Below are 26,869 nucleotides of genomic sequence, written 5' to 3'. Positions count from 1 at the left end.
GCCCTGAAATAAGGGCTCCGGTATCAATCCCACTCTGGCAGCCGTGCTTCAGCCAGGGAAACACCCTGAAACAATGGGACAGGCACACCGGTAAGCTCCCACACCAATGCCAGCGTTAGTGCCACCCCACAAACACACAGAAACAGGCAAGTGACATCCCCTGCTCGGTGACACATTTTCTGCCCTGTCCCCAGGGACGCTCAGGCTGTTTGTGAAATGCTGGCTGCCACTACCCATGCAATGGATGCCGTGTGTCACGCAGCCATGTGTCACACTGCTGCTGAGGGACCTTAAACGCACACTGGCACTGGTGGGGACCGGGGCCACTCGCAGACAGCCCTCCCGCCCTGGTCCCCTGGCTGTGCCCTCACGATCCCAGGGCTGGAGGGGAGCAGCTCCATCAGCCCCAGCTCCACACCCCTGTTAGGGCCAGCATCCTCCCCGGGGTGAGCACATCCTCCCCGGGCAGCGCCCTGGAGCTGCTCCCCGGGGCTGCACCCCGCGGCTGGGGCCAGCACATCCTCCCTGGGGACAGCACCGCAGGGCCCGGGCCAGCATTCGGGACCGGCACAACCTCCTGGGTCTGAACCCAGTGCAGCCTGCGTGGATGCTCCCGGCAGCCAGCATCCAGCACCGGGAGCAGCACCCAGAACCCGGACTGCACCCCGGACAGGGGACAGCACATCCTCCCGGGGCTGCTCAGTACCCATTGCATCCCAGCCCCAAGACCTGCACCCAGCCCCGGGACCTGCACTCAGCACCGGGACCAGCAACCGGGAGCACCCCACCGGTTACGAACCCCACGCACCCCGTGTGGGCGCTCCCAGCCCCGGGAGCAGCCGCAGCACTGGGGCAGCTCCCGGGCGCGCTCCCCCGCCGCCGCCCGCTATCCCCGCCGCCTCCCCGGCACCGGCATCCCGAGCCGAGCCGGGCCGTGCCCGCATGCCCCGCCTCGGGCCCGCTCTCCGCCGCCGTACCTGGCTCAGCTCCGGCATGGCCCCGCCGCCGGGCTCACCCGGGCCCCGCCGCCACCGCCCTCCGCCGTGCGGAGCCGTGCCGTGCCGCGCGGGGCGGGGGGGAGCGGGGACCGGCCCGGCAGCCTGGGAGATGTAGTCCTGGGCCGCCCGGCGGGGCTTGTGGGACTTGTAGGAGCCGAGAGGGGCCGCCCGCGCCCACTCTCCCAGCGGCGTCTCAGGAATCTATCCCGGTGCCCAGCCCGGGACTCACCCCGGCACATGGACACTGCCCAGCCCGGTGCCCAGCATCATCGGCATCCCCGGTACGCATCCAGCGGGATCCATCCCGGTACCCACCCGGCGCATCGGCAGCCCCCGTGACACCCCCGATACCCAATGCGATACCCAGCTCGGTACCCATCCCCCGTTATCCACCCCGGTATCCGCCTGGAGCGCCGGCATCTCCCGCTGCCCTCCCTGGTACCCATTCCGGTACCCACCCCGGCATCCACCCCAGTGCATCGGCACCCCCCAGTACCCACCCGATCGCACCCCTGCACCCTCCGGGCACCCACCCGGATAACCCGCCGGGGACCGACACCAGCACCCACCGCCAGGGCACCCCTTCTGTCTGCAGAGAGCCCTGCGGGGAGCCGGAGTCGTGACCGGGGTGACCCAGGGCACTCAGGGGTACGCACCGCCGCCGGGACACATTTTAGGGCAGAAAACGTCAAACCCCCATTGTCCCTTTGCAAGGCCCCCGAGATGGGGGCGAGGGGGGAGCAGCACAGGGGTGAGCTGTGCCTTTACGGGGGCGTGCACTCGTCGCGCAGTGTGCACTGGGTATTGTAGTCCTTCAGCGACGAGCGTCCCGGAGCGGCTGCGGGGAGCGGACTAACATCCCAGCAGGCTCCGCGGCGCCAGGCTGAGGGCGGAGGAGGTTGGTATGGCGGCGGAGTGGAGCGCGCTTCTCCTCACCTGCCGGCGGGGCCATGGCGGCGTGTCCGCCCTGCAGAGAGGCAAGTGGCGGGGCGGGCGCCCCTTGTCCCTCCCTGCGTGCGGCTGCGGAACCGGCTCTCAACGCCGCCCGCCTCTCGTTTGGCAGAGCTGGAGGTGCGGCGGCTGCGGGGGGGGCTGGGCCCGCGTCCCCCCGCGCTGCTCCTGGCCGTGGAGGATCCCTGGGCGCACCTGGGCAGCGGCGGCGCCACCCTCAACGCTCTGCTGGTGGCGGCCGAGCACCTCAGCGCCCGGGCCGGATGCACGGTGAGAGCTGACAGCCTCTGGCGGGTCCAGGGAGGCTGGAAGTCCGGAGGGGACGCTGAAAGTGAGACGGGTGCCTGTCCTGTCCCCTCTTACCGTCCCCTGCTGTCCTCTCCCAGGTGGTCACCGCTGACGTGCTAAGGGACGCCCGCATCCTCATCTTGCACATGGTGAGAGCCGACCTGCAGCCCAGCATGGGACCTCTCATTGCAGCCGCTCGCTCCCGGTGACGCCCCCACCCCCGTATTCTCCATCCCACCAGGGCCGCGACTTCTCCTTCGACGACTGTGGCCGTGCCTTTACCTGCCTGCCCGCGGAGGAGCCCGGCGCCATAGCCGAAGCGCTGGTCTGCAACCTGGACAGCCTGCTGGGAACCATGACACACCGGGTCTGTGGAGCTTGGGCATGGCTTTGGATCCCAGCAGAATGGAAACGGTGTTGGCTTCCTGGGCTCCTTCCCTGCTGTCCCTGAGCATGCACTCCTTCTCTTGGCAGCTCTGTGTGGGCTCCCCACCTGGCGTCTGGGTGTGCAGCACTGACATGCTCCTCACCGTGCCCTCAACACCAGGTGAGTGGATACCAGCCTTGCTTCCAGCACCAGCTTTGGGTGGGACAGGGTTCTCTGAACCAGCAGCACAGCTGGTCAGCCTGTGCTGTGCCCCCATGAGGGTGTGGATGCTCAGCTATTGCTGTCCTGTGCAGTGAGGTGGCCAAAGCTGGATCCTGCTGTGGTCCAGGTTTTCAGGCACTTGTGTCCAGTGTGAATACATGCATTGCCCCAGTGGGCACTGGTCTCTGTCCCTCCAGGGATCAACTGGGATGGCTTCCAGGGCGTCCGAGTGATAGCAGTGCCTGGGAGCCCAGCATATGCCAGGAACCATGGGGTCTACCTCACCAATGAGCAGGTTGGGGCAGCTCCCCTTCAAGAGGCCTCCCTTGGAGGTGCAGGGATCCCCAGTCCTTGGATCTCTTGGGTGCTGAAGTCTCAGCACTACTGTGGCTACTTGGCTTGGGGTTCCCTGAAGAGCTCACTGGGGTGGTTTTGTTCCCAGGGGCTGGTACATGACATTATCTACAAAGGCACGGAGGCCCAGATCCAGCAGTGTGCAGGGTCAGATGGCACTGTCCCACTGGTACGGCACAACTCAGGCGTTGGTGACCCTGCCAGCCCCATCCCTTGTGTCACCACAGCTGCAGCCTCAGCCCTGATGTGTCTGGCAGGTTTGTGGGATTGTTTTCTTCTCTTCGGATGCTGCTGAGCAGCTTTTGGCCACCCATGTCATCCCTCCTCTGGATGCCTGCACCTACATGGGGCTGGACTCAGGAGCACCACCCATCCAGGTGACAGCCCCTCTGTGGGTATGGGACCCTTTGCCACACAAGTGTCACTGCTGGGCATTTCTGTAGGGTCTGTTTGCTCTCAAGCTGTGAGATTTGGGTGAGAGAGGTAGTGGGAGGGAGCACCCAGTAGCAGGATGGAGTTCAGGATGGCTGGACCCAACAAGTCCCTTTTCTCCTCAGCTCTCCCTCTTCTTCGACATTGTGCTGTGCATGGCAGGGGGGGTGACAGAGGAAGATTTTGTGAAGGGTGGTGGCGATGCCAGTGTGAGGAGCGCACGCTCTGTGCTGTGGACAGCTCTCCGTGGCTTCCCTCTCAGCATGGGTGAGTGCTTTCTTCCAAATTCTAGTGGAGTATCTGTGCCCAGGCAGTTGTAACTGGATGATCTTTAAGGTTCCTTCCAACCCCAACCATTCTGTGATCCTCTGCTGCAATGAGTGCATGTGATGTGACCCATTCTTGTGCCCTCTTCCCTGCATGGGGAGAGATGGGGTGGTCAGGGCCTGATGGTCATCTGTGTCTCCCCACAGCTGTGGGTCCCCAGGTCTTCGATCCCCACCACTTCATCTGGGGATGTTCAGCCCAGCTCACATGAGTGTCAGGCACACCAGCTTTCTTTGGTTAATGTGCTAAAAGCTCTCCTGTCCCTCCCAGCCTGCATTCCCAACGCATCCTATGACTACATGAGTGCCTCTGCGAGTGACCATATCCGCAGTCTGACTCTCCTGCCTGGCTCTGCCAGCCACCTCTGCTTCTGCAAGACAGCCCATTCCCACGTGGATGTATGTACTTCCATCCCCAGCCTTGCTCATGCGTGTTTTTTGGGGGTTGCTCTGGGCTGTGTGCCCAGACCCTGGTCCCATGTGTCTCTGTGCCCTTGGCAGCAGCCCTGTCTCCTGGAGGATGGCTCTTCCGTCACCAACTGCCTGCTGGAAGGAGCTGTGCAGCTGGCAGCTGGCAGTGTCATCCAGCACTGTCATCTCCAGGTACATGGCTAGGATGGGGGTGATGCACAGCTCCCAGTGCACTGAATGGGCAGCAGGGTGACGTGTTGCTGCCTAGGATGGAGGAACCACAGCTGTGAGATTTGGGGTGCCCTTCCTCTTTGGGGCTGCCTTCTGGCTGGTGCTAGGCACCCTGGTGACTGTCACCCTCTGCAAACAAGGGGATGAAGCTGTTGCTTTCTGTCCTATCCTGAGCTGGGAACCAGGGCAGACCCTCTCTTTTGGGAGCTCTGTTATAGCTGTGAGCCCTGGAGGCTGTTGCCTGGCCTGAATTTCTGTAGTCTGTGTTTCTGCAGCCTTGTGACAAAATTACATCCTGCCACCTGGCTTGTGGTGGCACCAGTTTGTCTCTCAGGGTGGTTGTCCCATTCCAAGGTCAGGATTTGGCTCTTATTTGGGGGTCAGCCATGCCACTGTTGCTTCTTCCTCAGGGTCCCCTGGTGATCGGTCCTGGCTGCCTCCTCTCAGGCCTCAGCACGGACTCCTCCCCAGCCCTGCGGGGCTGTCCCCTGCGTGACATTGTCCTGCAGGGCCACCACGTCCGGCTGCGTCACCTGCCCTGCCGCGTGTTCACTCTCACCGGCCGCCTCGACGACTGGCAGGTGCGGGGGCAGCGAGGTGGCACAAGGCTCCCAGCAAAGCCAAAGTGTGATCAGCTCCTCTGTGTCCCTGCAGAGCCCTGTGGAAAAAGCCACCTACCTGAACATGCCCTGGGCTGAGTTTTTCCAACGGACGGGCGTACGGTAGGTGTCACATGTCAGGATGGGAGAGGAGACCCAGCTCCCAGAGGTGTCATGGCCACCCCAACACATCCCACGTTCCAGCTCTTCTCATGGGAGGTGTCCTCGAGCCCCAGGGCAGTGCTGATGTCTCTCCCTCCACCAGGGAAGGGGACCTTTGGGATGCCGAGACGCCGCGGGGGAGCCGCTGCCTGCTCAGCGCCCGGCTCTTCCCGGTGCTGCACGCCCGCGAGGCGCTGGGGCTGCAGGATGTGCTGTGGCTTGGCTTGGCCACTGTGGCCAGTGAGCAGCTGGCACGCTGGCGGACGGCCTGGCGCATGTCCTGGCAGGAGCTGCTGCCCTGTGTGGACACAGAAGCCGAGCTGAACGCCCGCCAGGCCCTGTTCTTCCTGCAGGGCCAGCGCAAGGTACGGCGCGTGCTGCTGGGGCGCCAGGACAGCAGCCTCCTGCCACTTGCCCGCAGCGCCGTCCATGAGGGCTACCACAAGGCCTTGCTGGGCGCACTGGATGAGGGTGAGCTGGACTCAGGAGCTGAATCTCTGGATAACAGAACTATTCACTGCTCCGCACCCCCCTCTGTGATCCCTCCCCCCACTGCAGGATGCCATGGGGGTGTACCTGCAGGGCATCCAACAAGCCTAGATGGGTGTAAGCCATGCAAGTCCTGCTCCCCAGGGGATAGTTTATGGCAGAAGTGGGCTGGTTGGGTGCAGCCTGCAGCCTACCTGTGCTTTGCAGCCTCCTTTTGTTTTATTTTCTAGTTGCCTCCACAGCCAGTGATGCTGGTATTGCAGCACGGGCACTTGCCTGTATTGCTGAGGTCCTGGGCTGCATGGCACAAGGGGAAGGGGGCTTGCGGAGTGGTCCTGCTGCCAACAGGGAGTGGGCCTCAGCTTTCGGGCGCCTAGAGAGTGGGGACATCGCTGGTGGTGTTCAGGAGTTGGCTGCTGAGCGGCAGAAGTGGATGAGCCGGTGAGGCTGGGGCTGGCAAGAGGCAGCTGCCCCATTCCAGACATTGGTATTGCCGTGGAGATGTGGCAGTGGGCTCAGTGTCTCTCTTGTCCCAGGCCAGCTCTGCTGGTGAGAGCAGCTCGGCATTACGAGGGGGCCGAGCAGATTCTCGTCCGGCAGGCAGTGATGTCCTCATGCCAGTTCATCACCGTGGAACAGGTGGCTCTGCCACCCTTGGGGCACTGGGTGCAGGTGGTGTGTCCAGCCCGCCTGGACCTCTCCGGTGAGTGCATTCCCTCAGTCAGATAATCCTTGTCTCACTGGTGGTCCTGGGGGAAGAGGAGTAAGGGTGGCCCAGGATGCTGATGGTGAGTGTTGGCAGGTGGCTGGAGCGACACCCCCCCCCCATCACCTATGAGCACGGGGGGGCCGTGGTGGATGTGGCAGTGCTGGTGGATGGGTGCCGACCCATTGGTGCCCGGGTACGGCGCATTGCCCAGCCCGAGCTGCACCTCGTCAGCCTCAGCGGGACACCACCGAGTGAAGTGCTGGCAGAGCTGGTGTGCCAGGAGCTGGAGCACTTACAGGATTACTGCCAGCCACATGCACCAGGTGAGGGTCACCTGCCGACCTGGCTCTGTACCTGCAATGCCCTGTTGGTGCTGGGATGGCCCTTTTTAGAGCCAGCAGGATGAAAGAGCAGGTAGCACAGCAGGCATCAGCTTTACTTCTGTTTTGTTTTCAGGAGCCCTGCTCAAAGCTGCCTTTATCTGCACCCAGGTTGTGCAGTTCCCCTCACAGACACCCTTGCGGGCCCAGCTGATGGAGAATTTTGGGGGTGGCTTTGAGGTGCACACCTGGTCCAAGCTGCCCCACGGGTCTGGTCTTGGTAGGTCTGCAAGGAAGAGGCTGGACTGTCTGGTGTGTGGGAGTCTTTCCTGCTGCCAGCACCAGGATGGGGTATCCTTCTTGCTGTCCCCCAGCCCTCAGGGACACAACAGTACCTTATTGCCCCATTGCTGCTCCCTGCAGGCACCAGCAGCATCCTGGCAGGAGCAGTGATGGCATCCCTGTACCGGGCAGCAGGGAAGGTTGCCAGCACTGAGTCCCTTATCCATGCTGTGCTGCACCTGGAGCAGAGGCTCACAACAGGTAGGGCCTGGGGGAGCAGCTGATCCACAGCGTGTGGGTCCCAGCAGTGACTGACAGCCCTCTACCCTGCAGGGGGTGGTTGGCAGGACCAGGTTGGTGGGCTCGTTCCTGGCATCAAAATTGGGAGATCAAAGGCCCAGCTGCCACTCAGAGTGGAAGTGGAGCAGATCCTGGTCCCTGATGGTTTTACCGAGACCCTGAACGATCACCTGCTGCTAGTGTACACGGGAAAGACTCGCCTGGCCCGCAACCTGCTGCAGGTAATGCCTCTGGGTGTCACAGGCTGGCCTCTGCTCCCCCTGTGGCCTTCAGTGGCATCCCTTTCACTTGTGCAGAGCTCTGCCACCCCAGAGGGAGCTGGCACCCAAATGCCATGAGTGCAGCAGTACCTCCCCAGGTGCTGCCAGAGCCAGGGGGACAGTGACAGGGACATTCTGACTTCTTGCAGGACGTGGTGAGGAACTGGTATGCCAGGCTGCCCTCCATCATGCAAAATGCTGACGCTCTGGTGAGCAATGCTGAGGAGTGTTCCCAGGCCTTGAGGCAAGGTGTGAGCCCCCTGCCCTGGGCCAGGTTGGCCCTTTTAACAGCTGAAGAAACACAAAACTTTCCCAGACAAGAGGCTGTGTAGTCTCAGAGGGGAAAAATGCTGGTGTGGGGAGCGGGGGTGCAGGCTCTTGCAGCTTGAAGCAGAAGCTTCAAATCCTCCCCTGAGCCCACCCTTGCCAGGCAATACCCCAAAATTCTTGAACAAAGATTTTGAGGAAGAGGGGGTAGACATGCTAAATCTGATTGATTAGCAGTGTGCCATTGGTGACAGGGCTGGGGGCCGTGCCTGGTCAGTGCAGAAGGTTTATTTGGCTGCTGCAGAGAGAAAGGTGAAGCATTAAAGCAAGAAAATCCTCCCCCTGTGGAGGATTAAAAATAGCAACGTGACAGGGCTGGGGTTGCTTGCTCGGCCAGCAGAGCTGGGAGGAACTGGAAAAGAAGGCAGAATTTAGCTTGGGCTGAGCATGATTCTGCCCTTTGGGTGAGAAACAGAGACAAGTAATTTGCAATATTCCCTCCTCTACAGGTGACCTACTGCTCCTTGGCAAGTGCCTGGACTGCTACTGGCAGCAGAAGAAGTGCATGGCCCCGGGCTGCGAGCCGCTGGCCGTTGGGCGCATGATGGGCGCTCTGCAGCCCTACGTCTATGGGCAGTGCATGGCTGGGGCTGGCGGTGGCGGCTTCCTTTACATCTTAACCAAAGCCCCTCGGCAGAAAGAGGCTTTGCACCAGATCCTGGCAAACACTGAGGTGAGCTGTGAGCACTGCTGAAGGCAGCTTGCAGCCAGCCTTGTGTAGAGCATGAGCAGCATCTCTCCCCACCACAGATGGGTTGTGATGGCTTGGTGTTCCAATGCCCTCCCTGGGACCTTGGAGGTGAGAAGGGGTCCTTTGCTGGCTCCTGCTCCAGCCTGTGACTCTCTTTTTCTAGGGACTGGGCAACTTCAGCATCCACAGCATCGAAGTGGACATGGGTGGTTTCTCTGTGGAGGTCGTGGGATGTGATACGGACAGTGCTCACCCTGGAGGGGACAGGGCTGTGTGAAGGACTTCAGCCCTGGCCCATTCCTGGCAGATATCCAGAACAGGTGCAGGGAAATCCCCACTGCTTTAGGGGCAGATTTTTCAGCCAGCTCTATCAGGTGCCTTAGGTCTCCATATGGCCTTTTTGTGCTGCTACTTGCCCCAAAAGCCAGAGCCTGGAGAAGCTGTGACAAGTTGTGCAGGCAGGCAAAACTACCCCTGCTGGGTGGCCTTGCTGGAGGGACAGTGCTAGAGCTTCCAGCCTGATTTTGGTGTTTCAATCCAGTTTTTACAGTTCTCCCAAGGGAACAAGCTAGCAGTTGTTATGCTGCATCTAGCAGGAACCTTCCTTAGGGACCCAAGGTGCCTGTTCAGCATACAATGCTCCTGCACCAGGGATGCAGCTGGATGTGGAATCAAGATCCTCTCCTGTCCTAAGGCACTGTTTCAGCAGTGAAATAGTGGATAGTGCAAGTTTCTAGTACATGCAGTCTGAATAAAAACGTTTGTTCCCAGCATGTGTTTGTGCCCCTCTGTCCCTAGCAGGGATAGCAAAGGCCCAGCATTGCATGAGAAAAGTTTTTCCAGGGGTGGGAATGGCAGAACCTGCATGCAAGGTCATCCTCCTCAATGGCCCTTGCTGAGGGAGAAAGCACAGGACTACAGCCACAGGAGGCAGCCAGGCAAGACAAGGAAAATCCTCTGGATGCCCTGGTACAGGGTAGAAGAGAACTGGAGCAGAGCAGAGCTTTTGTTCCCACATCTCTCCAGTTCCCTCCAGGCCCACAGCTGAACACACCACTGGAGACTGCAGCTCAACCAAGCGAGGTTTATTTACAGAGTAGCTGTACAGAGCCAGCACAGAGGGATACAGCCCCACTTCCTACAGAGGCTTTCTAGTGATTTTCCAAGCACCTTCCCAAGGAAATCACTCCCCTTCCACAGAACAGTCCCCACCACCACCAGGAGAGAGCCAGGGCTCAGAATTTATGACTCCAGTAGCTGACCCTTAAACTGGGGCAGAGAGGGAACACAGCTGCAGCAGCAGACCCGTATTTGAGCCACACCAGCTCCCATTGTCCTGGCCTGTGGCGTCCTGCAGGGCAGCAGAGCACAGGGGGTCAGGAGCAGGCAGGTTCTGATAAATAGCATCATCCTGCTCTCAGCATGACAGATTCCTCTGGTGCCTTGTTTCTGCTCCCACAGAAGGATGGCAGGTCTTCTTGCCAGGCCCAGGAAAACCCTTTGCTCCAAGGAATGTGAGCAGAAGGGCAGACATCATCCCATTCTCACACCATCAAACAGGCAGCCCCAGGACAGGATCTTGGCAGGCTCCAGGACTGCAACCTTGCTGCCCTTAGCTCCAGCATGGTGCTGGTCCAAGCACCGACCAACTAGAGGCGCAGCCGCTTGATGTCCTCACTGCGGAAGTCGATGCGGAGCGCCAGCACCTGCCGCACCTCGGCGGGAGTGAGGCGCCACGTCAGCGGACCCGAGTTTGGACCCCAGTAATCCAGAATCTCTGTCACCTGGAAAAAGAGAGGAGCTGCAGGAGATGGCTCAGCACAGACTGCCCTCACATATAAGCACCAAGCAAACATAGGGCTCTTCTCTAGGTTCTCCACAGCCTGTAGGTGCGACGGCATCTGGATGAACTCAGTAAAGCCAGGTGCAGGGCAGCTGGTGTTCCCATAATCCCCCAGCAGAAGCAGACCAAGTGCAGCTCACCCTTTCCAGGTTGAGGATGGTGGCCATTTGGGAAAGACGGGCAAACTTGTCACGTATAGTCCATGTGGTGACTGTGGTGAGATAGGCTATAAGGGACCTCAGCTCCTTGTCAAACTGCAGACCACCGAGCTGTGGGCACAGAGGGAGATCTGTTAAGTCTCCAAGCAGATCCAGGGGTTGTGCCAAGACACCAATTAAAATCACAGGAGGAAGTCTCTAAGCAGGTGGGTCCCAGTTAGACCACTTACTGCACGTTTAAGTGGCTTATGTTTAGACCCACCTTAAAACCCAGTCCCCTTATTGGTGCCAGCTCTTCTCAGTCCCATCACCAAACCCACTTTGTCCCTGTGGGTGCTGATATAAAGGTGACCCTGAGCTGGTCACTGGTGGTTGCAGAGTTTCTTATAGGGTAGTATTTGAGGGTAGACGCTAATATTTGCATCTGCCCTGCCCCATCCTTTACTGAGAGTTTGCAGTCAAGACAGACTACATGGTAGAGGAGTGTTTTGCTTACCCTGCTGAAGGTGGATTTGAGCAGCACTTTCTCCAGTTCAATGGCTATGAGACTGGTCATAAGACCAGTGAGAGTATCATAAATCACTGGAGACAGTCCAGCCTGGAAGCAGAAACCTGTGTCATTCTTGTCAGGAAAAACTAAGTAGAGGCCCCTAAAGCGCAAGGCTAGGAAAGCTTACAAATAAGAACTTGCAGGCTTTGCAAGTGGGGAGCAGCACCGAGGTGATCCAGGTATGTGGGGCCTACAAGCAGTCTTTGATAATTGCAGGAGAAGAGGGTGCCTGGATCCCTAAGAGCCCTGCAAGGCACTGGAGGACACCTCTGCTTGCTAAGCATGGAAGGAGCTGGAGGATGCCACATGGAGGTCTGGTCAAAGTCTGGCAGGCTGCCACCTCCTTCTCTCACCTTGAACTCTGTCATCTGCTGTTCCAGATTGACGATGAACTGCTGGACCCAGGGATCATTTGCCTCATAGTCACTGAACTCCTCCTGACAGTGAAATGCAGAAAGAGTTGTTTATGGCCAGAAGTAAACCACAGCCAATGGCCCAGAGGACAGGAAGGGAGGTGTCTCCTGGAGCAGCACTTCATCCCTTCCATTTCCTCAAGCTCCTATGTTGCCAAATGTTCCTTTTCATGCTCAGCTGCAGAGCAAGATCTGGGTATTTTACTGATGCTCTGTGCCAAGGAAACAGCAGATAACTGAGGGGAAGGAAACAGTGGTTGCTCTGACTGTGCTGCTGAACAGAAGATGGAGAGTGTGCAAGCACAGCCAGAAGCAGAGGACACTGAGCCTCACCTCTTCAATGTTGTGGGAGACAGAGAGGAATAAGTTGATCCACGGCTTCACCTGAGGTTTGATGGCTGTGCTGTTGAGCTCATTGAGACCTTCCTGAGGGAGATAGCAAGAAGAGAGGACAGTCAGGCACAAAATCTTTACAAACAGGCTGTCTTGATGCTGCTTCCCATCCTTAGCTGGGGAAACTGACCCACAGCTTTGCACAGGAAACTGAAGCCAGAAGGCCCAGACCACACACTCTTCCTGTGCCAGAAGGCTCTGAGGACACCATGACAAGAAGAGGGGGAAGGATTTTGGCCCAGAAGCTGCTGTTGTGCTGACTTGTAATGTGGTCTGAAGAGCTTGTGCTTCCCCACCCCTTCCCACACTGCTACAGATTTCCTGGTATGATCAAGGCACATGGGGTAGAAAAAAATACAAACTCCATTTTTTCACTCAGCACCAGCCAGGGCACTGTGACTGAACTCAACTGATGCCTCCCACCTCCACTGCAGCTTAGCTTGGTAGGAGAATCTAAAAGGAGGATAAAAGCTGTAACCACAGTTAGTTCCCTGAATTAATCATAACCCCAGCACATGCCATCTCCCCTGAGCAGCAGGCTGTCAGCAAAGGCTGTTCTGTGCCCTGTGATGAGAGCTCTTAAAGCCCTCTCCTGCCAGCCACCCCTCTTTGGCTCAGCAAGGTGTCACGAAAGCTCACTCAGCATGAAACTGTGTCAGTACCGATTCTGACTGGCATTTGATAGAAGATTTTAACTAAAACTGGCATTTCTGAGCAGGCCTTGCTGGCAGTTGTCCTTTTTTGAGGCAAATTCAATGTGTGTGTGACTCAGGCAACACAGGAGCTTCCTCCTCAGCCTCTGGATTGCTTTACAGCCACTTTTAAAACCACACTAGAGTCAGACTGGAGAGTTTTACTCCTTACTGATGAGCTCTTTGGTTTCGATACTGACCACAGTCCCCAAGAGGATTTGCTGGCAGTGCTGAACTGAGGTATCTTCCTGGCCTGAACTGCAAAACCAAACAAAAAATAACCTGACCCCTCTGTGAAGTACAAAAATATTAAAAATATTCTCCTTTTCTTTGTTTCTTTCAACATGAGGTACTAGGTCTTCCTGCTTCTCTCCCTGCTAGAGACCACTCTGACATTTTAGGACAGCAGGCCCCAGCATGCCACAGGAGGCTGGATTTAGCCAGAGAGTATTCTGCTCCATGCTGAGGAGTATTTGCATTTGGGAAAGAAGGAGAAACCTGAGAAAAGAGCAGCTTTTCTCCACCAACAGCCTGTCTTCCGCATTACTTAGTGAGGCTGTGGACAACTTGACAATGTGCTGTGCCACGAGGGAGAATGAAGGAGATGGAAATGCTATTAATATTTCTTCTCTGGAAAATGCTGAACCAACTGCAAGTCCATGCTGAGTGAAGACAAATGAAGCAACATTCCTTCTGGCTCTGCAGCTGCTTCCAGTGCTTTTTATGCAGCTGCCAGCTGGTGTGACTGTGTAAACGGGCTGGGGCTGTTTCCATGCCTCAAAGCTGACTGATTCGCTTCCTCCTGCACCCTACCCAGCACTCCTGGAGTTAGACATGGCCTGGCTGAAGTCATTCCTGCCAGAGTTCTCCCTGAAGACACCATCAGCCAATGTTGGAAGCCAGCAGTAATTTGGAGAGACACTCACCTGCAGCAGGTCACGGAATTTGTTGGAGACAGCAGCCATGTCCAAGAGGCAGCTCTCAATCTTGGCCTGTGCTTGCTCACCCCCAAATCCTTGGCTAAGCAGTTTGCTGCAGTCACTCTGCAGGGAAGACATCAATGAGCAAGCTTCAAATTAATAACCTGGGCAGTTTTTATCCTTTTGTGTTGCTGAGCTCTGGCTGCCCACCAGCATGTGGGCTAGGACAGGAGCCCAACTCCTGCAAAGCCAGAGGCTGCTGGCTCCAGCTGCAGGGAGAAAGGACAGCAAGAAAAGAAGCCTGGGGCTATCTAGGCCAGCACCAGAGAACTGCAGACTCTCCATGATGCACATATTATCCTGCACCAGGTTAGTCAGGCTGGAGGAACTGGTATTTCTGGCTGCTACTATCAGCCGGAAATTGCTTTGCCAGCTCAAAATTGCTTCCCTAAGGCTGGAGGGCAAAGACCTCAGGAGCTCGGGCATATCAAAGTCCAGATGGTTTACTTGACCCTGCCCCCACCAAGGCAGGATATTACAAATTTGATTTAGGAAAAACCAGTAAAGAATACAAACTGCACCTCCAAAGTCTTCTTCAGGGTCATGATGTTTTCACTGCAGACTTCCACATTGTTTAAGGTCACCTGAAAGAAACCCAAAACAAACCCAAGTGGGATTAAATGGAATTTCCCAGCATTTCATCCCCAAATCCACACATTTAATACATGCCCTGCTAACACTGGACTGAAATGCAAGTAGTTAAGGGACAGAGTTGCTACTGTGAGATCAAAACACTGAAGATTCACCGAGCTGCATGAAGCAACTGAGCACATGTGCTGAACCCCCAGCTACTACAGTGTTCAAGACAGTTTACTGTTTCCCCTCATCATCCTGTTCATGATGTTGCAGTGAAGCTCCACTTGTTAGTGATGGATGGAAGTCATAACGTACCCCCAAATTTCTGTATGTTTCATGAAGAATGGAGCAGGAATGGCTGAGGATGATGTTTTACACACTGTGTCCAGAGCAGCAGGAGACAGGAGGGATCAGGAGGAATCAGCAGTCCTACTGCCAGATGAGTATCTGTTCTCCATTGAATAGTGTTCTCTACCTGTTAAAGCTGAACTAAATGTCATTTTAAGGTGGGGCTTGTGCAAACAGGGAAATGAGGCAAGGTGACAGATGAATGAGGAAACTCAGTAGAACAACTGACATTTTAAGCCCTTTGCTTCAGGAATGCAGAAGCCTGTAACAAAGAATTCTATGAGATGAAGGAGTTCAGTCCCTCCTGCTCCCTTTGTTGCTTTCCCTCCTTATACAGAGAAAGTTCCAAGGAATCTCTTCAGCATTGACTGTTCACAACAACTTAGAGTGAGATGAGTCACGGTGAGCCAGCCCCACTCCAGTGCTCTCAGTCTGTGCCCACAGGTCTGCTCACACCTGGAGAGAGCAGAGCCAGAGATGCTCTCCCAGTGAGGTCTTTTCCACAGTGCAAAGTCTACACAGCATCCCAGCATGGGGAAGGATGTGTTACACTGCAGAAGACAGGAGCAACAACTTCAGATGCTCTCCAAGAGGTCTGGAATGCTCCCTGTGCCTATTCAAGCTGCAGTTTTGCTGTTAGAAGGCAACAGGAGAATTTTGCAGACCAAGCAGAGCAGACAACTCTGCTCTAATGAAAACTCTTCAATCTGGTAAATGAAGGAGCTGAGCTTGGGCCAGGACTTTTCTATTTGGAGGAAGTTATGAATAAGATGCTCCCCCTTCACCTCTGTGTGGAGCCTGTGAAGAAGAAGATTGGTGGACACCTCAAAAGAGCACGGACTTCCCCAGCTCAGAAGGAATTGTCATCACAGCAGCCCAAGAGGCACTCAGTTTCACAGTGGCACAGGCCTGCTGTGGAAAACCTACAAACATGAGGGGAGGCAGAAGCATCTACCAGATATGCAAAAGGCAGGCCACCCACTACACCTGAACAGGTTTTCAAGTTCTCTGAACACAAGAATCACACCAATCCTGTTCCCAAGTTTCCCACTGTCTTTCTCCCCACCCCAACTCACTCTACCCCAGAACAGCCACCAAACTCACCAGAAAGGACTGCTTGGCCTCGTCGGTGCTTTCAATGCCTTTGGTGTCAAACTTGCCCTGCTGCAGGCTGCTGTGCATGATGTTCACAGCACTGGTCACCCCTCTCTGGAAGTCTTGGAAGGTTGTGGCTGGGAAGCCCTGCTTCAACTTGTTGTATAGAACCTCCCTATAGGCAAGCAGAACACAGCAGAGTTTAGAGCAAGCAACAAAAAAAATTATGCTCTGTGTGTCGGGACAACATTCTGTCTGAGATCTGACCTGAAAAAGATAGTGGAACTTCAAAGGGGACAAAAAGACTGGCAAATACCTCCTGACAGCCTCTGAATGCTGAAAAGAACCATAACCACCCAGTGTCTGAGCTTTCCTGAATATCCTGCCTGCAGCTGCCTGCTGTCTTCAGACATAGTTCCTCACTCCCACAATAGAATGAATACCAGCAGGAAAATTTCTGCAGTCTCAGCCCAAGTTTGAGTCATTAAGTAACCCAGAGAACAACTAGGGATGATCATGTACCCTCAAGCAGGATAGGACCCCAATGCTACAAGGCAACTCCATCTCATAGGGATTTTGGGCCATGAGGTTCGTTTTTCTGTTTGTCCCACAGGTGGATCACCACGACTTTGAGCAATGATGCCCAGATCCAGCTTCCCACACCTGTCACTGCTTCCTACAAACATCTTCCATGGAGATGACAAGCCAGAGGTTCAAAGGCAAAGAACACAAGGAACCTGGTGTATTTTCACTACCTGAAGTCAGACTCCAGCTCAGTGGTGGAATGGTTGATCATAGCACAGAGACAGTCTATGCTGGAGCTGGACAGAGCACGTCCAATGCATTTCTTCACTATATAAAACACATCATCCACCATGCTGGAGGTGAGCTGGCCCTTCTCATAGCTGTCCATGGCAACAGCCTGCAAAGAAAGATGTCTCAGTGCCCAGAGCTCACTGAGCTGAGAGACCAAACTGCTCATCTGCCCACTTCACCCTGAGGGGAACTGTACCCTGTGTGGCTGGCACCACTCAGACTAGTTTGCAAATCTGGAAGATACCTGGGCTACATCTGAAGTCAAAGTTCAGAAATAACCACTTGCTTTTCAAGGCCAAGGGAAACAAAAGACTTTTCCAACAACTTGCAGATTTGCCATGTACAAATATCTTTCCCTTGGGATGCTCACCAGAGGACTGAGGAGCACACACAGAAAAGCATCTTAGAGGTTTTCTCCTACCTTGTTGACAGTCTCCCTCATGAAGTATTCCTCCATGGTGATGTAGTAGCCAATAAGCTCTTGCATGGTGCAGCTCAGCAGACAGTTGTTGAGGAGCTTGTCCAGGTATTTTTGATGCTCTGTGGAACACAAGAGACCCATCAGCAGGAACCAAGAGGCAGCTCCACCAAGCCCCCTTGCTGCCAGTCTCATGAGACCCAACACACACACCTGCCAAGCCCAGCCTCAAACAAATCACAAGCCTCAAGTGTGGAGCTGAAATTGCTGAGCTGGATTTTGCAGGTGGCAAAGGTGATTTCCAGAGTTCTACAGAGTACCAAAACATCGAGTCTGTTTTTTCGTGGCCTCCACCTTTAGGATTTGTGCCTGCAGTGACCAAATGGCACTTTCTCTCTTTGGGGACTTTGTTATACTCTACAATAATTCTTAATACTGGTTTCCCTGTTAGAGAGAACAACCAGTGCTGGAAACAGGTTTGGAAAGTCTAGGTTACAAAATTGTCTTCCACAGAGCGCTCCCCAAGTGTCTTTGCAGACCCTGTGTCACTCTGCTCTGCCACTAACTCAGCTATATCCCCATTTCTGGCTTTCATGAGCAGAGCCTGTGAGTCTTGGTACTCAAGGTGTTACCTTGCTTTACCTCCTCTGAGGCCATGGCATCTCCCACCTCAAAATCAGCTATTATTCGTCTCTTGATGAACCTCAAGTAGAGTTCACTGCGGGCATTCATCAGGGTGACTTCTGTTAAAATAGGGTCAAGCTCCCTGGAAGAAATAGCAAGAATCAAGACAGCAAGACTACAAAAGAAGAAGCAGTAATTTAATTCAGTGTTTATCAGTGTTTTCTGTTCCCTTACTATGAGATCAGTACTGCCCCTTTCCATATGTGCCATTGACTGGCAAAACAGCAGAATAACTGCTGCAAAGCATGCACACACACATACAATCAAAATATCCCCCAAAATCATCTCCAAGGAGGTATCTCAATATTTCTTTTTTCTCACAAACTCTACTCCAAGATTTAGCAACACTCCCCCTCTTTTTCCTCATAGATGTGAGGACATCCACATTGAAATCACAGTGGTAAGGACTGCAAGACTCAAAGCAATCTGATGCAACTTTAAAATGTGCCCTGTTTTGAGTGGGAGGTTTGACTAGAGATCCTCATCAGTCCTTCCCTACCTCAGTTTTGCTACAATTCCATGAGCCTTATGTTGCCCGTGTTAGAAATGCCTGGTCCCTGCCATCTCCATATATGTGTTTTTCTGCACAGATTCATGTGTTTCTCTGCAGATGATGAATTTAGGCTCAACAGCTCAGGAAATGTGAGACAAAAAAAGCATGCTACAATGCAGAACACAATGTTCAGATCTGAGATAACTATGAAAAAAAAGACTGACACATCAGCTTTTTCATCAGTGTGCACAGAAGAATTTTACAAATCCTGCTTGAAGCCTCATGGTGCACAAGTGGGAGAAGAAAACATCTTTATTTTACAGATGAAAAAGAAAAAAATCAGAAAACTGGATGCATGCAGAGCAAATAGTAAGTGGATATTACAGCTGACATACTAATTATGCAGGCTCACAGACAAATCTTCCTTGAGGAACCTAAGTTTTCTTTCAAGGCATGTTTGTAAGTCACCCAGAAGGGTTGGGTGCACTTTCAAATGGCCTTGCTTAAGGGTTATGTAAATGTTTATGATAAGAAGAAAAAGAGGGAGATTGAAAGCACTGCAGTTCATTCTCAAGAAACTGATGGTATGGAGCTGCTGCAACAGCAGTACAGATTAAGTAAAACCCAAAGATTTATTCCTGATTCTGTCACCAATTATCTGTCCAGGGAGCTGCTATGTTTTGTGGGCTTCAAGGACTGTACTCTGGCCATGAAAGGGTAGTGGGCACAGGCAGTTGAAATCTAGCCCTTCATGTGCAGGGATATCGACAACCCTCCAGGAATGCTTAGAGCCAAGGATTAGGATTAGTTACTAAGCAAAATAAAGCCCCACTACAGAAGCTTCCTTTATAGAAGGGCAGTGAAGGGCACCTAACAATTGGATTTTATGAATTAATACCCTCAAAGCTTCTGGAAGAGTGGGAGAGTTATCTAAATGCTAAATAGTGTTGTAACAACTCAAGAGTGAAAGGTTAGAGAGAATAAAGAGTTTTTCTTTGTACCTTGGTTCAATCTTCTCTGCAGAAGAACTTCTCATCATGCTATTCTGGACTTGCTGGAACTGCAATCACAAAAGAAAGGGAGTCTGCTAATGACTTGGAGTTACCAGACACTTCTTGTGCTATCCCCTAAGGAAGTGCTTACTCACTGGGGGTGATAGGAATGCTTTGCAGGAAGCACTGCCAGAGAAGGGAACTACATAAGTTCACTTCCTCCTCCTCCAAGGTAGAGCTCATCCTTACAGGAAGGGTGGTGGGATGGGACTTGACCATGAGACAGTAATAGCAGCCCTGCATCTAAGCAGGAACAAGACACTAGGGAAGGTGTATTGAAAGCACCCTACAGACCTGCACAGCAAAGAGTGCCCAGGGTACATTTACCATGCTCCAAACGAATCCTTCTCTGCATCAGAAAGCACAGCTACAGGCTGAACCCATTCAGCTATCAAGGTAAATAAGGAGTAAAGCAAGGTTTCTCCCAATACACAAGGTGAAACTCTGCTGCCTCTGTGGCACTGAGAGCCCCATAGAACTGGATGGAGGGCACAGCTGGCTGCATCACGCAGCCTCACCCTGCTCTTACCTGCCTGTGATAGTCCCTCTCCTTGATGAACTTGTCCACCACCTTCTCCACCTGCCGGTCACACTCCACCTGCAGGTGCTTGATGAGGGTGTAGAGCCTCCCTGGCCCATAGTAGGTCTCCACAATGGGCTGGTGGGTCTCCACAATGCGAGCAATCCCTGGGGGAGAGGGGAGACACTCAGCCAGCAGTTCCCAGAGCACAGCAGAGCTACACAGGTCCACAGACCAGACCTAAAAAAGGATCATTCACTCCACAGATAAGAGTACAAATCCCCTGGAGCAGAAGCCATCTCTCTGTCCCTAAAGGAAACTCCTGCCATGCCATGTGTGCCAGCTGCCCTTCAGCCCAGCAAGATACAAGGCATGAGGCTTCCCCAGGACAAAGCCACACAAGCTAAATCTGGCAGGGGGCACAACTGCCACCCAAACCCAGTCCTAGCTTTCAGCACCTGTTAGGTTACAGGGAAAAATCAGCCTAGGTATGGCTATTGGGGATACACGTGCAACAGAGAGCAAGCATCAGCGAAGGCAAGAACTCCTTGGAGGAAAAGCTCATCATCTCCACAATATTGCTTTCTTCTCACCAACGTTCTACTCCAAAAGTTAGCAACACTCCCCCTCTTTTGACACTACTGCCAAGAAAGCTCTACTGGTGCCAGGCTGGGAGAGTAACTTGGCAGGGGTGCAGCCTGGAACTAGAGCAGATTTTGTAGAGAAGGTGGTTAATCACCATGGGATCTCAATTACTGTCTTTGGCAACATTCCCACAGAACATTCATATTTCCTTCTCTCCCTTCCTTCTCTGCTTTCAAGCTCCCATGGTGCTTCTTGAAGAGCCAGGCCTGGAGGCACCAATAGCTGCTCATCCCTAAGGGATCTGATTTGTTTGTCTGGAAGAGCTGCAAGTCTGAAGAAACCTCCAGGGAATACCCATTTGTTTTGAGGATGCAGGGAACAGGAAGAGTCTGATTCCTGGAGGAAGCTAACAAATCCTTTGCAAATCCACTTCGTGCCTCTACAAGATGTACACAGGAAAACTTGCTTATTGTGATGCCCTCTCCTGGTTGGAATAAATCCTACTAGTTGTGTCCCTGTCCATAGAGTGTGAAACACCTGTAGCTCAAAGGGGAATGAGGCATTTTATGAGCTAAAATTAAAAGCATTTAAACTGATGGACAGTCTCATCATGAACTATTTGCAATCAATCAAGAAAGAGGAAAGGAAGATTACCTTCAAACAGGAGTGTCAGGGTGTCTGCAAAGATGACAGCAGCTCGACGGTCACTCATGTCTGTCCCCATCACCAGCTGCAGGTTCTCTTCTGCTTTGTTGGCCACCTGCATGACAACAGGACCAGTCAGCTGAACACCCAAAGATATTCTTTATCCCACAGGTCATCTGTCCTTGCCCTAGAGAGCTCTCATTGGCCTTCCCAATGCAAGAGCTATTGCTGTTGTTCCTCCTCTGAACAGGGATCCTTTCCTCTCTTGTGGAAAACTCAAGGCTCAAGGAAAGGCAGAAACTTGTTCTTCTCTCTCCAGGCTCATTGGATGATTTTTAAGCAAGTGCAGAGAGCAAGGCACAGAAGTCAGGCAGCCCCTGGATCTGTATTCAGACATCAGAAAGCCCATCCCCCCATGCAAATGCAGGGAGAGATATGAACTAAAGCAAGTGCTATTTTTTAAAGTTAACAAGCCACCGCCAAAATCTCCTTCCACAACATCTGTTGACAGAGTTTTGGGTTTTGCTTTCCCCTGGGTGTCACAGAGCCTGTTACCTGCTTGCAGAGGTACTCAGAGAACTTGCTCAGCCCTTCTTCATGTAAGCCTAGCAGAGGAAAGATCTTGAAGAATCGTTCCACCTGGGGCAGGTCTCCCTGCTTCATAGCTGTGTCAAATTTCTCTGTAACAATTGTCTTCAGACGCTGCTCTGCTTCCTGCAGGAGCTTCAGGTTGGCATCAATTATTCCCCCTGGTCAAAAGGACAGAAAAGAAAGGGTAAAAAGTGACAGCACAATGTTAGTACTGTATCAAGGGCTACTGTTTTTTCCCAGGAGAGAGACCAGCACTGTGCAGCTCCAAGCAGAGAAGGCAGAAGACACACTGGAATTCCTGTACAGGCACAGGCAGGCAGGTTGGTGCATGATGCAGTGTTGTGATTTTGCATGTGGGATAACAACACATCCACTGGGATTCTCCTCTTGGAAATCTAGCAATTTACTCCCTCATTTCCAGCTGCTCTGCTTGGTAGCACACCATAACACAAGAACAATTCGCCTTGACAGAGCCTCTCCCTCACTTCTTCTGGCCTGAACATTTTGTCCTTTGCCTAGTTAGCACCTGAAACACTATTACAGCTATGTGCCAGGAACTTCCTTTTCAATCAATGATAATTCTGATGTAATAACACTTCAAAAACGTTTGCCCTTAAGTCAATCTATAAAATATTAAGACCTCTAGCCAGCATTAGATCTTCTGCTTTGTCTGTTGGGCTGAGGCAATCCATGGGAAATGAGCAGCCTCTAGATATCCATTGGAAAAGTGACTCATCAGCATCTCCTCATAAACAATGCTTACCTTCCTTGCCCTGACGACTGAGCTCAATCACTGACTTGTCCAGAGACAGATAGCGATGGATGTGAGCTGCTGCTTGTTCATAGTCTTCATTTCTCAGGGCTGTCTGAACTCCATCCATGCAGAACTTCAGGTCAAGGATGTCATCAGCTCTCTGAATCGCCTGATAGAGTCGGTTCTGCAAGAAAGGCAACCAGTAATTCTTCCAGCTGTGGGATGGACCAGGGAAAGGGAACTGTGAGAAGACTGTGAGAGAAAAACAGACTGAAGCAATACTTCTCTACACAAAAAAAATTACTATGTAAGCAAAAATCCCACACTACTTAAAAAGTGCTGAGACTAGTGGCTCAGCAGAATGAACAGCATTTGTCAAACCTGAAGTTGAACTTGGAGGCCACAGTCCTGTATAACAAACAGGCAAAGAACAGAGATAATACCACACATTATCTGTTTGATCTGAGCAGTTGTGCCAAGTGCTGGCATCGACACCCCTCAGTCTGTCCTCAGACAAGGAATAGAACAGCCCAGATTCCTGACCTGGCTTGGGTGACAATGGCCATCTCCACTGTCCTCAGTGCTGTGTAGTTGCCGAGATTGTTAGTCACCCTTTTCAGGGTATTCTACCAGGAGCTGCATGGACAAGAGGGGATGCTGGAGATCCATCTGCTATATGAAGGAGCATCCCTGGAGGTGTTCAAGGCCAGGTTGGATGGGGCTCTGAGCAACCTGGTCTAGTGAGAGGTGTCCATGTCAACAGCAGGAGAGTTGGGAATGAGAGGAGCTTTAAGATACTTTCCATTCAATGATTCTACCATTCTTATACCATGCAATATCCAGGAGCCCAGAAAGATACAGCTAAAATAAAGAACATAGTTTCCATCCCAGCTGCCCACCAAAGGCAGGGCACATCTGTTGTGCTGTGAGCACAGAACACAGCTTGGTGGTGATAAACTCCAACCCCCCTCAGCCCAGTTACCTTGGCAAGGTCGAGCTGACGGACTTTGCTGCTGACATTCTCAGCCAGATTGCAAGTGAAGGTGATCATCCCTGCCAGCTGCTGGGCATCCCCCTCGATCAGCTGCAGGTTGGGGCTGGGAACACACAGGAACTGAGCATGAGCTGCATGTTAACCAGCAGATGATGTGCAAAGAGGATGGCTCTTCCTCCAAACACAGCTGGTCCTGCCACAATACTCTCACTCATTTCATGCCCTTCCTCTGGGAGCAAAGCAGGAGAAAGGAATGGACTGACTGCTTTGGAAGAGGCTGCACAGACCAACTGCTGGGCATGAACAAGCCACTGGGCCCTTATGACATTCTCCACTTCTGCAGTCTGTAAACCTTTCCTCCAAGCTTCTACTAGACACAAGGCCATTTAGGATGACTTTCCAGCCTGCCTGCACAAGTTCATCCTGAAGAGGCAGTAATATTTGTTCACAGCCTGGTGTCTTGTACCTGATCTGACAATTGATGCTGAAACCTGGCAATCTCTTGAGATGACTTTCAAAAAGCTGCTCAGCCTACACCAAAATGGGTCAGTCTGGGTAGGGGCATAGCTGTCAGTGCCACTGAGAACTGGATCCAGCTGGTGCTCTCTACCACAAACTGATTCAAAGTCTGACATTTTCTGAGAATGGATGTGCTTCCCCTACAACACTGAAGGGAGTATCTGGGTCATGCAGCATGAGAAGGAAGGGGGAGGGGGGTTGGCACACTAACCCCATGCGATGAAGAGCAACCATCTTATTCTCTATAGTGCTTTGCTGCTCCAGGAGGGCATCCAGCTCTTCCTGCACGACTTTCTGAAAAAATAAAAAAAAGGACAAAGGAGGTGCTGTGTAACTTTAGTTCTCCTCCAGACTAGCAATTCATCAAAGACCCTACATCCAAGCCAAGGACACAGAGCTAGCAAGGCATTAGTGCTTCCAAGAGTTCACATGACAAATAAATCCTCTCCAAGCTCTCTTTAATCCTCTAAATCTTTGGTTTTTGCCATTTGAAAGCATCGGTTTTGGAATTCTCATCACAACACTTTTAAGTCAGATAACCCACAAACTCCTCCCCTGGCCGGGCTTTCAAGTGTAAGAAATCCCAGAATCTCCAGGGTGCTCAAGATTCAGGGATCTCCGGAGGCGACACCGACCCCCAGCCGGGCCCCAGGAACGGCTAAGTCCGTATTAAACACCTCTGCAGAGGATCCAACAATGAGGGGCACATCGGCAGCGATGCATCCGCTTTCCGGGGCTCCGCCGCCTCCCATGTCCGGCCCCACACACCTCCTCCTCACACAGCCGGCTGTAGGCGGCCTCCAGGTCGGCCAAATCGGTCAGCGACTGGATCCGTTCCATAGACAGGGCGGAGGCGGCGGGGCCGCCACTCTCCCCCGGCGGCGCCTTCGCTCCCGGCGCCGTGGCCGCCGCCATCTTGGGACGCAGCTGACGCGGTCGATGCCGCCTTGAGGCCCGTCGGGGCTGTCAAAGGCGGTGCCTGAGCCTTGGCGCCGCTCGGCTCCGCCAGGTAGAGAGGGAAGCAAACGCCCCTTCAGATCTTCATTACAGAAGGCGGCTGAGGGTTTTCTTGGGGAGGCTCTTGGTGCAGGGAGCAGCTGCCATAGCGCCGCGATCATTCAGGCACTGCAATGGGCAACCTCATCCGCTACACGGCGCGCGCGCGCGCCATACACGCAGAAAGCCCGGTGGAGAAGGCGCGGGAGGGCAGCGCGCAGGCGCGGCGCTGATGGCGGAGGAGGCTGGCGGCGCGCCCGCCTAGGCCGGAGCAGCATCCGCCGCCATCCGCGCGGTGAGCGCAGCTCTGCCCGCTCGGCGGCGGCTCCGCGCCAGGTACGTGCCGGACGGGCAGGTCTGTGCAGGGGGAGCGTCGCGGATCCCCCGGGGCCTTGGCCGGGTGAGGGCGGCCGGGCTGAGCAGGGACCTGTGGCCGGTTCCCGGAGCGAGCGTTCCGCAGAGCGCGGGGAGGTGCTGGCTCCGTGCCCTGCCGGGGCCTCGGCAAGGCTGAGGGCCGCTTTCCCCGCCCAGGGCGGCCGCTTGGTGCTGCCGTTCCTTCCCGCCTCAGCCTCGGGGAGAGGAGTCGGCCCTGAGCAGCTGCGGGTGGCTGCGCTCGCGTTCAGTGAAGCGGCGGTGTCAGGGATGTGTAACGGCGCGGGTATCCCGGAGGGCTTCCCTGATTGTGTTTGGTTCCTGAACAGCTAAAGCCGTGACCAATGAGCAGTAATTACTGGAAGTCCTGCTCAGCCGCCCGGCAATAAGGAGTTCAGCTGGCACTGGCAGCCGAGGCACCTTGGGAGAGCCTTTTGCCTCGTCGCGCTAATAAATAGCAAATAGAGGGGTGGCAGTCGGGCTCCTGTGTGAGGTGATCCGTGCACTCAAGAGAGGGCAGCGGTTCTCTCTGCGGGATGGAAGGCTTTGCTTTTGAGAAGTTCATTATTTTGTGTTACTTGTTGCAGAATTACCAGAGCTACAATAAGCTGAAGCAAATCCGTTGCCAACATGTTTCTGTACAACCTAACATTACAGCGTGCCACAGGCATTAGCTTTGCTATCCATGGCAATTTCTCAGGTAATTTCTTTCTCTCTCTGCATGTCTTGGCTTGAAGTTTGTTTGGATAGTACAAGAAATGAGATTGGTTTTATGGTTTACTTTCCTCTGGGGTTTTTTTGGCGGTACATTATCATTTGCTATTGAGTGTTACTTGAGCTGTGGTAGCTTGTGGTAAGATTGAAAGAAGTTTGGCTTCATGAGTTATCAATCGATGATTTATCTATAAATGATGATTTATCTATAGATTTATTTTAGTGTTCTGGCCAGTTTTCTTGTGTGTTAAAAGATGTTCAAACAATGGTTCTACCTAATTTGGTGGATAAGTTTCTTTGATTTTCTCCATGGTAGTCCTAAAATTGGCATTTGGAAGTTTCCCCTTCTTCCCGTGTAGCACTTGTTGAAGTTGCGTGTTGTGCTCTGTTGTTGCTGACTTGTGCTCGTGTTTTGGGTTCTTCAGGAACCAAACAACAAGAAATTGTTGTTTCCCGGGGCAAGATCCTGGAGTTACTCCGCCCTGATCCCAACACAGGGAAGGTTCACACTCTGCTGACCGTGGAAGTGTTTGGAGTCATCCGGTCCCTCATGGCCTTCAGGCTGACAGGAGGGACCAAAGACTACATCGTGGTGGGCAGCGACTCGGGGCGCATTGTCATTCTGGAGTACCAGCCCTCCAAGAACGTCTTTGAGAAGATCCATCAGGAAACCTTTGGCAAGAGTGGATGTCGCAGAATCGTTCCAGGCCAGTACTTGGCTGTGGACCCAAAGGGCCGTGCTGTCATGATCAGTAAGTCTGTCAGCTTCTATTCTTTGTATTATTTTTATCTTCTGTCTTGTGGATATTTATTTTGGAGCAAGTTTCTGCCAGGTGTAATTGGAATTGTTTCTCAGGTAGTGTTTTAGGCTGTGAGTTGTGTCAAGGAGAACACAGGCATTCAGAATTGTTCTTGGTGCTGGTAGAATTGCACAAATAAATTGTATTGC

At 53.5% G+C, this 26,869-nt stretch overlaps 3 protein-coding genes across 3 annotated transcripts in view; 2 read left to right on the top strand and 1 right to left on the bottom strand.

Moving 5' to 3' along the window:
* Nucleotides 1–1,820: 1,820 nt before the first annotated feature.
* On the top strand, nt 1,821–9,491 carry FCSK (fucose kinase). The gene is given in 24 exon segments (XM_056501037.1): nt 1,821–1,975; nt 2,062–2,219; nt 2,336–2,386; nt 2,479–2,604; nt 2,712–2,784; nt 3,024–3,121; nt 3,269–3,349; nt 3,438–3,557; nt 3,738–3,879; nt 4,210–4,337; nt 4,440–4,541; nt 4,991–5,161; nt 5,235–5,302; nt 5,445–5,812; nt 6,061–6,271; nt 6,367–6,533; nt 6,633–6,649; nt 6,652–6,862; nt 6,996–7,139; nt 7,283–7,402; nt 7,475–7,662; nt 7,851–7,950; nt 8,478–8,701; nt 8,883–9,491. Coding segments are annotated over 24 exon segments (3,255 nt in total). The 5' UTR covers nt 1,821–1,902; the 3' UTR covers nt 8,997–9,491.
* A 298-nt stretch (nt 9,492–9,789) lies between these two features.
* COG4 (component of oligomeric golgi complex 4) lies at nt 9,790–24,960 on the bottom strand. Its single transcript, XM_056500474.1, has 19 exons — nt 24,607–24,960; nt 24,050–24,132; nt 23,308–23,422; nt 22,335–22,509; nt 21,536–21,729; nt 20,990–21,095; nt 19,760–19,917; nt 19,180–19,238; nt 17,634–17,767; nt 17,005–17,123; nt 16,523–16,689; nt 15,777–15,942; nt 14,270–14,332; nt 13,695–13,811; nt 12,017–12,109; nt 11,624–11,707; nt 11,217–11,318; nt 10,703–10,831; nt 9,790–10,503 (listed from the first exon to the last, which is right to left on the bottom strand). The coding sequence occupies exons 1-19, from the start codon at nt 24,751–24,753 to the stop codon at nt 10,369–10,371; spliced, it is 2,346 nt and encodes a 781-aa protein (XP_056356449.1). The 5' UTR covers nt 24,754–24,960; the 3' UTR covers nt 9,790–10,368.
* Nucleotides 24,961–25,018: 58 nt separating this feature from the next.
* SF3B3 (splicing factor 3b subunit 3) overlaps nt 25,019–26,869 on the top strand; it is a 29,102-nt gene continuing 27,251 nt past the window's right edge. The window contains exons 1-3 of the mRNA XM_056500473.1: nt 25,019–25,170; nt 25,794–25,906; nt 26,346–26,672. Of these exons, the coding sequence (XP_056356448.1) occupies nt 25,837–25,906; nt 26,346–26,672 (397 nt within the window). The 5' untranslated portion in view covers nt 25,019–25,170; nt 25,794–25,836. The remainder of the gene's footprint in view (nt 25,171–25,793; nt 25,907–26,345; nt 26,673–26,869) is intronic.

This window comes from Oenanthe melanoleuca, chromosome 11 (genome assembly GCF_029582105.1).
Source record: "Oenanthe melanoleuca isolate GR-GAL-2019-014 chromosome 11, OMel1.0, whole genome shotgun sequence".
NCBI classification, from domain to species: domain Eukaryota; kingdom Metazoa; phylum Chordata; class Aves; order Passeriformes; family Muscicapidae; genus Oenanthe; species Oenanthe melanoleuca.
Note: the sequence above shows the minus strand (reverse complement) of the source record. Positions and strands in the feature narration are given on the sequence as shown.

Coding starts and splice junctions, on each gene's coding strand:
- COG4 (XM_056500474.1), bottom strand. CDS start 24,753: ATGGCGGCGGCCACGGCGCCGGGAGCGAAGGCGCCGCCGGGGGAGAGT. Junction 21,096..21,535: donor CTGAGTACCTCTGCAAGCAG/GTAACAGGCTCT, acceptor GTTGTCATGCAG/GTGGCCAACAAAGCAGAAGA. Junction 13,812..14,269: donor CCCTGAAGAAGACTTTGGAG/GTGCAGTTTGTA, acceptor TCTTCCCTGCAG/AGTGACTGCAGCAAACTGCT.